This window comes from Nelumbo lutea, chromosome 3 (genome assembly GCF_056320005.1).
Source record: "Nelumbo lutea isolate HS-2025 chromosome 3, American lotus-T2T, whole genome shotgun sequence".
NCBI classification, from domain to species: Eukaryota; Viridiplantae; Streptophyta; class Magnoliopsida; order Proteales; family Nelumbonaceae; genus Nelumbo; species Nelumbo lutea.
In genome coordinates, this window is record NC_142686.1 from 34,631,202 (window position 1) to 34,644,169 (window position 12,968).

The 12,968-nt window shown below is 39.2% G+C and overlaps 1 protein-coding gene across 6 annotated transcripts in view; it reads left to right on the plus strand.

Annotated features, from left to right (window-relative positions):
- The window catches only part of LOC148864176 (glucosidase 2 subunit beta-like), a 57,801-nt gene that overhangs the window by 4,893 nt on the left and 39,940 nt on the right, over nucleotides 1-12,968 (plus strand). For all 6 annotated transcript variants that reach the window (XR_016109830.1, XR_016109831.1, XR_016109832.1 and 3 more), the window contains exons 5-6: nucleotides 5,081-5,247; nucleotides 6,928-7,020. Coding sequence is in view for 2 of the 6 variants with exons in the window: in XM_088977837.1 (XP_088833963.1) it covers nucleotides 5,081-5,247; nucleotides 6,928-7,020 (260 nt within the window). In the remaining 4 variants the exon portion in view is untranslated. The remainder of the gene's footprint in view (nucleotides 1-5,080; nucleotides 5,248-6,927; nucleotides 7,021-12,968) is intronic.

Below are 12,968 nucleotides of genomic sequence, written 5' to 3' on the forward strand. Positions count from 1 at the left end.
GGAAGTTACTAGATTACCCTGCCTCCCAAGACTAAACATAAAAAAGTCATCTCAACAAAAATAATTCAATAATTCAAGATCTAAAGACTTTAGGATTAGACAGACATCTGCTGGAAATGCAAGAGCTATCAGTGATGGGGATGAAACTGTGGAGGAAGAACAATTTTTTGAGAAGAACACAGTTTTGAATTGGAAAGAATTAATGAGGAAACCAGGAATTTGTTGAAGCTCAGGAAGGATAATCTCGTAGTCAAAAGGTTCAAAAATTAGAAAAAGCATCAACCTGTTCTGCACCTTCTGGTGTCAAATGTATCTGCTAGATTAAAAGGAGGGTTGTTTGGGATTGAACCAAATAAAAAGGTGATAAAATACAAGAAGGGATGGAGATCCGAGATCCTTGATAAGGTGAAAATTAAAGTGGCACAGTGGGTGATGACTATGGAGGATTTCCAAGGTTTCTTGATAAACAACATTCTGAGAACTTGGAAGGAAGTGACATTATCGGCTCAAATCAAGGAAAGAGTAAACATGGAATGGAGACCCCGAGCAACCAACTTTGTTAAACTCAACTTTGGTGGGAGTTATATTGGGAATAAGGCTGTGGCAGGAATAGGAGTTTTCCTAGACACAGAAGGAAATGTGTTAGCATTGTTTTCAGGACCATTAGCAGATGGCAATGCATTGACAGCATAGCTGTGTGGGCTGTTCCATGGCTTGAAATTTGCTAAGCAATTTGGATTCCACAGCTTGGAGGTGGAAGGGGACTCTCAGGTGGTCATTTCATGGGCAAGATGTAGTTCCCAAATCCCATGGATCTATAGGTGTATTTTTTTTTTGGGAAATAGAAAACATAACAAGGGAGCTGAATGTTGTCTTTAAATGTGTGAGAAGATCAACAATTGGGATGGTGGATATCTTGGCTAAACAAGGGACAACTAGGCACCAAACGTTATTATTATTATTATTATTTTTTTGTTTTTTCAGTTTGAAGATTTAAAAATCCATATACGAGGATAATATCAATATTTAAACCCATTAAACAGCCCTAACTCTCTGTATCTAGCATTTTGGTGATTTTGAAAACCAATATGTTGCAATAATTTGAACCTTGGATGAATAAGAACTAAAATGGTTACATTGTAGAAAAACCTGACACTGGATGTTGTTGATTTTCTTGCAGGGAAGGAGTCGATTGGATGTAAGTGGGTGTATGATGTCAAGTATAATGCTGATGGTACTATTGAGAAATACAAGGCTAGATTGGTTGCCAACAGGCTATATCCAAATGTATGGTGTTTATTAGACCTTTGCACCCTCGATGAGGGTTTTGTTGACTTAGGAGGTTGCTACATACTCATGGTCCCCATGTTAATTTGATGTAAAGAATGCATTATTGAATGGGGATCTTCAAGGGGAAGTTTACCTCTCTATGTTTAAGATCCCCTCAAAAGTTGCAAGCAGCTTGGAAGAAGAGATACAAAGAGATTTCCTCTGTAAAGGGTGGAAAGATGACAAAAAAATTCATCTTGTTGATTAGGCCAAGATCAGTTCTCCCAAACTGATGGGAGGCCTTGGAATTTACTGGATCAGAAATTCAAACACAGCTCTTCTCAGTAAGTAGCATTGGAGATTCAATGCTGAAAGAAATAGTTGGTGGAGACTTTTGATTGCAAATAATTATGGTCTCTCTAGGATACTAATCAAGCTTCTTGTACCACCCCCATTTCTGTTTGGAAAGGCATTCAGAAAACTCAAAACTCAATTTCTAGAAAGAATCATATTGGGCATTAGTACTTGGCTGAGATTTTGGCTGGACTCTTTGGTGTGGAGATAGACCATTGGATGAATCCTATCCTGCCTCTTCAATGCAGCCACCAACAAAGGGGCAACTATTGCTGAGGTTTTCTCTAATGAAGGAGCTAATGGCTGTTGGTCCCCAATTTTTAGGAAAAAACCTGTTTACTTGGAAATTGAAAAGTCTAAAAGACTTGCTTCTCCACCTTCAACAATTTCAGCCTGTTAGTTCAGAAGAGGACAGTAGAATCTGGAAATGAGACAAGAAGGGAGTTTTTTCTGTGAAGTCCATAGTACAACACCTTAACTTGGACAGAACCACTTTCCCTCACAAGGTTGTTTGGGCAGGGAAAGTACTATCAAAAGTTGCATTCCTAGTTTGGACTGCTGCACATGGCAAATGCCTCACCAAAGACAACGTGCACTTATGCTTGATCTTCCCTAGTTCTGTCCTGAACTTTCTAAACAGCTGGATACTGAAGGTTTTTCTGGTAATGGCTGAATCATCTGGAATATGCTACCTGCAACAATGTTTTGCTCTATTTGGATGGGAAAGAACAGCAGAATTTTGAAGGAAAATCCTCTCATATTGAAGAAATTATACACAACATATTAGAAAAACATATTCTTGGGCAAAAGCACACATCTCAATAGATACCCTCTTTTTGTAACTATACAACATAAAATTAACTCGGGGATTCTTCACCCCATGTACATCCATCATTTTTACACTATATATATGTATATTTTTTAGAGAATTTTTATACTATATATATACTTTACCTTTCCTCAAAAAAAAAAAAAAAACTTCAAGAGGAAGTTTATATGACTCTCCCACCTGGCATGTATGGTAAAGAAGAAAATGGATAGGTATGTCAGTTGAAGAAGTCTCTCTATGGTCTAAAGCAGTCTCCCAAGGCTTCGTTTGAGAGATTTAGAGGTGCCTTTGTTCAATTTGGTTATACACAAGCACAATTGTATCATATATTGTTTGTTAAGAGGAGGGATTCTCTTCATACTGCCCTTATTGTGTAGATGATATTGTGGTAACAAGTAGTGATTTATAAGAGATTGGGAGGCTTAAGTAGTTCCTCCATGCTAAATTTGAGATTAAAGACCTTGCTGACTTGGAATACTTCTTGGGCATAAAGTAGAAAGTTCCAATGATGGCTTTTTATATTCCAAGGAAAGTATGTGCTGAATTTGTTGAAGGACAGAAGGAGACAGGAAAACTTTGGGGACAAGCCTATTTCTACACCCATTGATTACAATCATAAGTTGTCCGCAATTAAGAGACAACTATTGCAGGATAAGGGAGTGTTTCAGAGGCTGGTTGAGTGGTTGGTAAGCTACTTTACCTGTGCATGACTCGGCTAGACATTTACTATGCTGTTAGTTTGGTTAGCCGGTTTATGTATTTTCCCCAGGATATTAATTTAGTTGTGGCAAAGAGGGTTCTATGCTACTTGAAAGGTACTCTAGTTAGAGGCACTTTACTTGCTAATCATGGACATATGAGGGTGGAGGCATACACTGACACAGACTGGGCTGGTTGTGTTGAAGGTTGGCAGTCTATTTCTTAGTACTATACTCTTGTTGGTGGTGGTGGAAACTTAGTTTCTTGGCAAAGCAAGAAGCAATCTGTGGTGGCAAGGTCACAAGTTAAGGTAGAGTATAGAGCAATGGCTCACTGTGTGTCAAAATTGTTGTGGCTTAAAGGGAATTCAGTGTTGTTTAGGAGAAGCTTATGATGTTGTACACTTGTACTGCAACAACCGAGTAACCATTAATATAGTCCATAATCCTATCTGATTGGAAAAAACATATTGAGGTGGATAGACATTTCATAAGGGAAAAGTTGCATCTTGAGATGCTTGTCTACCATTTATTGCTACAGTGGAGCAATTGGAACTGTTGAGTAATATTAGGCTGTAGGGTCCTTGTGGACCTCTTACTTATCTTTATTTATTATTGAGTGTTATTGGGATGATTATGTTTTGGGCCTATTGGGCCACTTCTCTTTTCTTTTTATTGCTGCTGCCTATTAGGGCAGATGAGTAATTACACTTGTAATTATACTCAATTTGATAATATGACTATATAAGTGTGGGGACTGCAATACACCTATGGTTCCTTCTTCCGGATGCTCATTTCTCTTCTCTCCTCTTCTTCATCATTCTTCTTTACTGTTCTGAATATCTTCTGTTTGTTTTTAATAACTTTAGTTGATTAGCAAGAATATTACAGGCTTGAATTGTCCTAGCTCTGTGGGGGCTTTAAATAATCAAATAAATTAGAGTAGCCTTTTATTTGATGTTTAAAATATCAAATATGCTAAAGATATAAATGGACACTTTTGCTTGCTTCCAAAAATATAGACATTCTGGTATATTACAGAAGTAATATACTTGAAATTGTAAGGGTCATATTTGTATTGGTGAATTTCTGAAACTAATTTCATTCTAGTAGGATAGGGGTCATCGTTTGGTGTAATGGTAAAATCTAGGGCTTGCAAGTGTGAGTATGCAGTTTCAATTCTGAATGCGGCCACTTTGTGCAAAAAAAAAAGCCAAAGGTTAGGACTTAGGACTATATCTTTTTTTTTTTGATCAATAGGACTTAGGACTATGTCAGTGTGCCCATCCCAACACCCAAATAGTTGGGGCAACATTTAGTAATGGCTTTTTATCTCATTCCGGTAGATGATATTTGTGGATGTTCAGTGCACATTGGAGTGTTATATAGATTAAATATTTTGATATATGTTACCTCAATGTCAACTGTGAGGCTGCAGGTCATACCCCACCAGTACCTACCAAAAACAGTGCAAAGAAAGATACATCTTTCCTAGCAAATATTCAACACATCTACTGGTATTCTCATTGAATATTTTCTCATCATGACTGAATGTGATTCCAAAAACATTTGTCCTGCATCATATGCTGAGCCAAAAAATTATTTTTCTTTATTGCATACTCCTGTGTTGATGTTGCCAATGATATATGCATATGTATATGTACATATGTGTATATATAGTAGGAACGATGATGCATTGACGTTCTTTATTTAATACATGTTTGTGCACATGGTATTTGATTAAGTTCATGTGGATGGTGGAGAGTGTTTTAATACTTGTTAGTCCTAAATATGGAAACATGTGAAACAAATATTGGCTAGGTCTCTTTTCCTACTTACAGGAGATGGCTAAGCATCCAATTAATCTATTTGATTTGTAAGTTGAGGTTTTCTCTTGTATAATAGTGTTTTTCCTTTACCTCCCATATAGCACAAAAGGAACAGATAGAAAAGCTAGAGGAGCAGGAGCGCTTGGAAAAGGAGAAGGAACAGAAGAGAAAAAAAGAAGCTGAGCAGAAAGTTAATGAGGAAAGACAAGCCGTTGAAACTTCACATGATGACAAAACTGGTGTTTTAGAAGACCCTCCAGTCGATGAGGTTGGAGAGATAGCTATTGAGTTTTTATGCTTTAGTTTCTTTTTATCCTTTTATGATAACTTTTTGTTCCATCTCTTATCCAACATTTGAAAGATCAAGTCCCCTTAATGATCATCTCTTTGCTCATATCCTTGGGTGTGTAAATTATGGAATTTTGTAATTATTGCTCTTTCATGAGAAAAAAAACACAGATTTATTTTTGTGTTGTTGATGGCATTGATATTTTGGGATTCTATAGTTTGTCTTTAGACATTTTGTGATGCTCTTTTAGACATATATGATCAATCCTCCATGGTTCATGGGCCTGCCATTCCTCAGCCCTTGGTCAAACTAAATGTGATGTATATGTGCTCTAATCCATGGAATGCAACTTCTCCAAACATATATGTTAAAGAAGGTGCTAACCGGATTGTGAGACCTGGGATCTTATCCTGCCTTCAGTCCCCCTTCCCCGCGGCTGTGTAGCCCATTTGCCTTTTAAACACCCAGGAGTCCAGTTGCCAAAATATTTGAGGGGCTAGGTTATAAATCATTGAAAAGCAACTGGAGAAGTTATTCTCAATAAATAATAAGTCTCAAGAATGAACTCTAGAATGACATAGACTAGTTGAAAATTGTGGTATACTTCCTTTATAGCTGGTGTATAACATGGAGCATGTGTTTAAGCAGTCTTTTACCTGAAATGGAACCAGTAAATGGTGATTGGTGCCACCTCTACAATGAGTCCTTGTCATGGATGAAGAAGAAATATGCTGAAGCTTGATTAGAGCGTCAATGTTGGGGATGGTTCTAGGATTGATTTTTGGGAGGATGATTGGAATGGCTTTGTTATCTATACCAATCTTTGCTCAATGTTGTATAAAGTTTCCATTGAGGTGATCAATGTTTTCAACCCGTTGTTTTTACCCATCACCTAGAGGCCAAGACAGTCCGGTCCAACTTCAAACCCGTTAATACACAAAACACCATTGACTTGGTCAAAATCTATTCAACCTATTCAACCTCTTAACCAACCCAATCTAAGGTTCATGATTCATACCATCTCTCTTTGCTAACATGTTTTGATTATTGAAAACTAAACATTAACCAGTCAAACCTAAAAATATTAGTTGAAAATTAAAAATTAAAACTTGTCTTGTCAACCATTCAACTAGAGAAGTTTTAACCTAAAAAAACTAAGAGGAGAAAGAGAGAGAGAGAGAGGAGGGAGAAAGAAAGAGGTAAAGAAAAACCTTTGCCTTCTTTTTTTCTCAGCCATTGCCACCACCACCACCACCACTTCATTCTTCTTCTATTAATTAAATATTTACAAAAATCCCTGTCAAGTTGGGTTGTGTATATCACACATACACAGCTTAGTGGAGATCGTTCCTAGTCTAGACAAGAAGCTCAACCCATCCTAGCCCATAAATTTCTGGGCTTGGGCCTCGGTTTTGTGTCCAAGCCTAGCCTGAGGCTGGGCCTACTCAGCTGACTCTAACAGGCATGAAAACCCCTGCATCATTATAACTGAATAATTCCATTTGAATGGTGCTTGTTAGTGATTTCCATTCACAACATGTTCATCTGAACAGGAAAAACATGTATTTAATTCTTTTATTTAGTTGCAAGTATTTTTAACTAATTGTTTATATATATGTTTATAAGATGGATCTGATTTTTTTCCCTATGTTGCCATAGCACACAAAAGAAGATAAGGATGAAACTGTGGCCGCATCTAATGCTAGTCATGAGCCAGGAAGTGAAGCATCTCCTCATCAAGGAGTAAAACAGGTACATACTTTTTGTCCTCTAGTTTCTTAGTCCTACTATTAAGGTAATAAAAGTGGCTCTGTATCTCTTGCTTGTGCACATTTTCATTCCTGTCTTTGCTATTGGACCTAGCATGCACTTATCTTGTAACAGCAATAATTATCAGAAAATAAACTAGACATTAATGATCAAAGAAGGAGAAGAGGAGAGTGGATGAAAGCATACTCCATTTGTGGGAGCCATTCTGAACCCCCACTATCTTTTGTGTTAACTGTTTTAACTGATCAGAGAAATCACAAGAATTCCCCTAGTTTTTTTTTGATGAATAATAATAAATTTATTAATTCAAAAACAAATTTAGAGTGAGTTCATACATCATCCCAGCGAGAGGCGCGAGCTGCAGCCCCTCCTTGAAACTTACAAGTAAACTAGGAAAGAAAAACAAGAATCACAACTGAGCCCAAAATAATTCTTCCCTATTTACCCCTTGCTTAGCTAACATATCTGACAAAGTATTTGCTGACCTCCCCACCCACTGTACAGTGACCAACATATTCCTTGTCAACCAACTAAATTTCTTCATTTCATTCTTGTATCGCCACATAGCCTCTTCAGAATTTTTCAACCAACCCACCACCATTTTGGAGTCCCCCTCAATTATTAGTTGTTGTACCCCTAGCTGGTTGGCAAATTGCACCCCTTGTACAGCAGCTAAGAGTTCTGCCCTGATGGAGTTCCCAAATCCCAAGGGACCTGAGTAAAGCAACAAAATTTCTCCCTTCGCATTTCTCAAAGCACCCCTCATTCCGGATAAACCTGGATTACCCATGCTACTTCCATCAAAGTTCAACTTTAGTGAGCCTTCGGATGGAGGAGACCAGCTTGTAATTGATTTGTCCTTTAGAGATGAACACCTCGCTACTTATGACCAATTTCTCCAGAGGTCATTAAAGGAGAATTGATGAAAGATTTCAAAGGTCTTCAGTCAATGTATTGCCCTATTTAATACATAGTCTTTTAAATCCTGGCTGCTCCTTTCCTTTTCTTGAAAGATTTTAAGATTTCTTTCTTCCCAAAGAGTCAAATCCTGGCTGCTCCTTTCCTTTTCTTGAAAGATTCTAAGATTTCTTTCTTCCCAAAGAGTCCAAATCAAAGCAGCATGAGCACATCTCCACATAATTCTCCCTATTTTTGTAAGCCAATAAAAGGTAGAATGGTTGAAGAGCATGTGAACTTCTGCTGGTAGACTCCAGCTACCCCCAAACAACGAAAGTAGCCAAGCCCAAAGGTCTGCAAAAAAGGGACAAGATATTAATAAATGGTAACAATCCTCACTGTGAGCTCTACAGAGGATACACCAATTAGGAGAAATACAGAGGAGAGGTCTTCTCTTTTGTAGGTTATCTAAAGTGTTAACTTTCCCATGGAATACTTCCCAACAAAATGCCATAATTTTTGGGGGAACTGGCCTACACCAAATTTCTTTTGACAGAAACGGTTGGTGAGTAGAAAGTTGAGAGATGGACTTGAAGAAAGAAGCACAAGTGAAGGTTCCATTGGGTCTAGGAGTCCAAACCCTCTTATCTGGCTTGGAGGGATCCAAACAAACCTGATTAAGACAACCAAGCAAAGCAGAAAGAGAATCAATTTCAACATCCCTAAGACCTCTACGAAATCCAAAATCCCAAGTAGGATCTAAGGGTGTTCCCAAAGGTGAGACAAATTTTGAGACCACCTCTTTTTTGTACAAAGAAATAGAAAAAAACGAAGGGAACAAATCCTTTAACGGTGTGTCTCCTACCCAAATATCCTCCCAAAAAAGGAAAGAGTTGCTAGAACAAACTTCATACCTAATAAAATTGAGGAATTGAGGAAGGGTGTTGTGAATAGCCTTCCAAGGTGCTACTAGGTTAACTTGCCTCGATACACCAGCATCCCATCCATTCTCTGACCTCCCATGAATGCTTCCCACCACCTCATGCCACAATCTCTCTCTTTCTAAAGGCCATTGCCATAACCATTTCCCTAATAGGGTTTGATTTTTTCTAGTTACCCTCCCAAGTCTCAAACCCCCCTCTTCTTTACTTCTGCACACAATTTCCCAATTAACCAAGTGATCATTTTTTTCTTGTCCCGGCTCCCATAAGAAATCTCTCATCAACTTCTCCAGTTTCCTAGCTTCTCTAACTGGTATCCTAAAAATAGACAAATAATAGGTAGGTAAGTTAGCCAAGGTAGCTCCTATTAGGGTAATTCTCCCTCCTAAAGAGATATAATTCCTCTTCCATGAGGCTAATCTCTTCTCAAACTTTTCTATCACTGGGGTCCAAAATCTACTCTCCCTAGGATTTGCCCCTAAAGGAAGCCCTAAATATGACATAGGCCAAACAGAAGTGGAACACTCAAGACACTCCGCAATAGCCTCGTCCTCCCCTACTTCCAAATTTATACCTGCTATGCAACTCTTTTCCAGATTTATTCTCAAGTTAGAGATACTTTCTAAACCTTTTATTAGCTCCTTTATGTTTGCTACTTTTTCGCTAAGACTTCCTTCACAAAAGATCATTAGGTCATCTGCAAACTGAAGGTGGGTGACGGGAACTTGGTGTCTCCCTATTCTCCAACCCCTAATGGCATCTTCGCTGTCAGCCTTAGTAATGATCCTACTAATCACATCAGCTACTAAGGTGAAAAGGAAGGGTGAGAGTGGATCCCCTTGCCTGACACCCTTGCAAGCTGGAAGAAAGTCCCTCACCATACCATTTACCAGAATAGAGTAGTGACAAGTACTAATACACCCAAAGATCCAATTACACCACTTGTCCCCAAAGCCACAATTTTGCATAACCTCTAATAGAAACTTCTAGTCCACCAAATCATAGGCCTTTTCAAGATCCAATTTACAAATGAATCGTCTCTTACTAGACCTTTTCATTTCCTCCACACACTCATTCACAATTAAGATCTGATCTGTTATTTGTCGCCCTTGAATGAAAGCCCCTTGTGTTTCACTAATGATAGAAGGGAGGACTATTTTGATCTTCAACGAGAGCACTTTAGCCATAATTTTATAGATGCTTGTCACCAAACTAATAGGCCTAAAATCTTTTGGGTGGTTGGCATCAATCTTCTTAGGTATCAGGGCCAAAAAGGTGGCATTAATTCCAGGGCTTATAGTGTGATTGTCTGCAAATTCCTTAAAGACTTCAACTAAATCCTCTTTCACCACCTCCCAACAGTCTTGATAAAAGCCCATCGTAAAGCCATCTAGACCCGGAGCCTTGGATCTATCCGTTAGAAAAACAACTTTCTTAATCTCTTCTTCCTCGAAATCCCTTTCCAATCACCTTGCCACTCCATCCTCAATTCTTGGCCAATCTCCCCTTTCCAAGACTGCTCTCTCACTCAAAGGTCTTCTATAAATCGATTTGAAGTGGTCCACAAATTTTTTGGCTATGTCATCCTGGTTGGTAAACACCTCCTTTCCTATCTCTAGCTTGGTCACAAGATTCTTTCTTCGTCTCCCATTTGCCAAATTATGGAAGAATCTAGTGTTCCCATCGCCTTCCTTAATCCAATTGTGTCTAGATTTTTGTCTCCAACTGATTTCTTCCCTCAATAACACCTCTTCCAAATCCTTTTTCAATTGTCTCCTTAACACTCTGTCCTCCTCGGTCAGCCCCTTTTGAGATTTCTTTACATCCAAGTTCTCTATGCGAGACATTAGGCATAGTTTTTGCTCCTCAATTCTACCAAACTGATCTCTATTCCACTCTTTTATTTTGGCTTTCAGCCTTTTTAATTTCTTATGGAACTTGATCCCCTTCCATCTTAGCCCCCTCTCCTCCTCACCCCACAATTCCTTCACTTTTTTCACAAAATCTGGATGGGTGAGCCACATATTTTCGAATCTAAAAGGTTTGGGTCCTATAGAAAAAGACTCAATACCTATTTGGATAGGACAGTGATCGGAGGTGACCCTGGGTAACGCTCTAGCAACCAAGTTTTCCAAACTATTCTCCTAGGCAAGGTTAAATAAGAATCTGTCCAGCTTCGAACACAAAGGGGTTTCCTAAAGGTTGGACCAAGTGTAACTGGCTTGCAACAGAGGTATTTCCTTCAATTCACATTCTTCAATAAAACCATTAAATTTCCTCGTGCTTGTTGAAATTACCTGTTGGGGATTACTGGTTTCATTAGAGAATCTAATGACATTAAAATCCCCGCCCAGGCACCAAGGACCATCCCATAGCCCCTTGATTGCATATAGTTCCTCCCACATCTCATTCCTCTCTCTATAGGAATTAGGGCCATAAACATTGGTTAAGACCCATACAGACCCATTCTCTACATTCTTACACTTAATGGAAACTGAGAATCTACCTATCAATTATTCCACTACTTCCACCACATCCTCCCTCCACAGTGTTACAATCCCCCCCGAGGCTCCCCAAGAAGGAGACAAGCTCCAACCTAAACTCTAAATCTCCAAAAACTCCTCACCCATCTCCCATCTAATTTCATCAATTTGGATTCTTGTAACAACACAATATCGGGTTTTTCACTCCGGAGTAGGTCTTTGATCACCCTTCTCTTTCTTGCACTCCCTAACCCTCTTACATTCCAGCTAATAATTTTCATCAAGACAACATAGCAAAAAACCCATGAAAAGGCCATAGTCTCCTCATTTTAGGCCCTTCCTCCTATCCCCTCTACCACTGAATTCTAAATCCCCCTCAATGTCTGAAATTAGCCTTTCCACTTCAGATCTTTTTTTCTTATTTGTTCCTTCCCCCCCCCCCTCTTCCTAATATAACAATCATCATTTTTCTTTTCTCCATCCTTTCCAGCCAATGTCTGAGGAAGAATTTGACCCTGCTCACACTTATTTTGGCTACAACATCTTTCTAAGAGTCCTTCCTTTTTTTTTTCCTCCATCATTGTACAAATCATCTCCCAAATTCTGTCCGCCTCCCCCTTACTATTTCCTTCCAACACCCTCTCTCCTTCCACTATCACTCTCTCTCTTGCATCAGGACCTCCTGGATGGGAAGCTGGGATATCTATTACAGGCATAGCAAACAAGTCAGTACCTATAAAAGAATTGACACCCATACTTGGTAGGACTAGAAACACTGGAATTGAAGTGCTGACAGGTGGCAAATGGTTTTAAGGCCTTTCCCTTTTTTGGACTTGGTTGGGAAGTAGACAGTGAAAGAATCACTTCCTAATGACCTACCCACTTGGAAAACCTTTCTCTGTGTTTCCAACACTGGAATACCCACATCCATCCTCACGGCTGATTCTTGTCCCTCTCCACCAACATCATGTAATTCATTAGATTCAGGGTCAGCTCCCTCGACGAAAGGAGGAGGAGTTTTCACAACTTTAGAACCATTTTCTTCACCATTTCTAGTCTTCCCGCCACCTACCTCTTCAGTCTCTTCCTCTAAAAACAACAACTCTGTATGCAAACTTTCTATTTCAAGTAACTCATTGTTGCTTTTCGGAGACAGACTTCCCAAACTTAACGTTTCGTCTCTATCAGAATCATCACTGCTGTTTTGTTCACACAACCAATCTTCAGACCTTGTTCTGTTCAAATCACTAGGCTTCATGTATCTCGGGTTGCGCCTATCTGGTGAAAGACAGTTCGCTAGGTTGGATGGAACCCACTGTAGAGAGCCTCGAGACTGAGAGTCTTGAGATTTTGCGCCTGATCTGTTTGATCGAAAGGAGGGAGTCGGGGTAGAAGAAGATAGACGCTTAGTCTCGTCTATTAGCTCATCCCTCCTCCCAGTCACGTGCTTACTTAAAGTGTCCCTCGACCCAACTGTCTTGTATTGGGCCTTGGGCTCAAGATTATAGGAGCCCAACTTTAAGACCTTTACTTGAGTTGCCTTCTCCGGCCCACCACAAAAGGGATACACTCGAGTGGGCCCATTTTCCAATTATTTTCGTCCCACGTG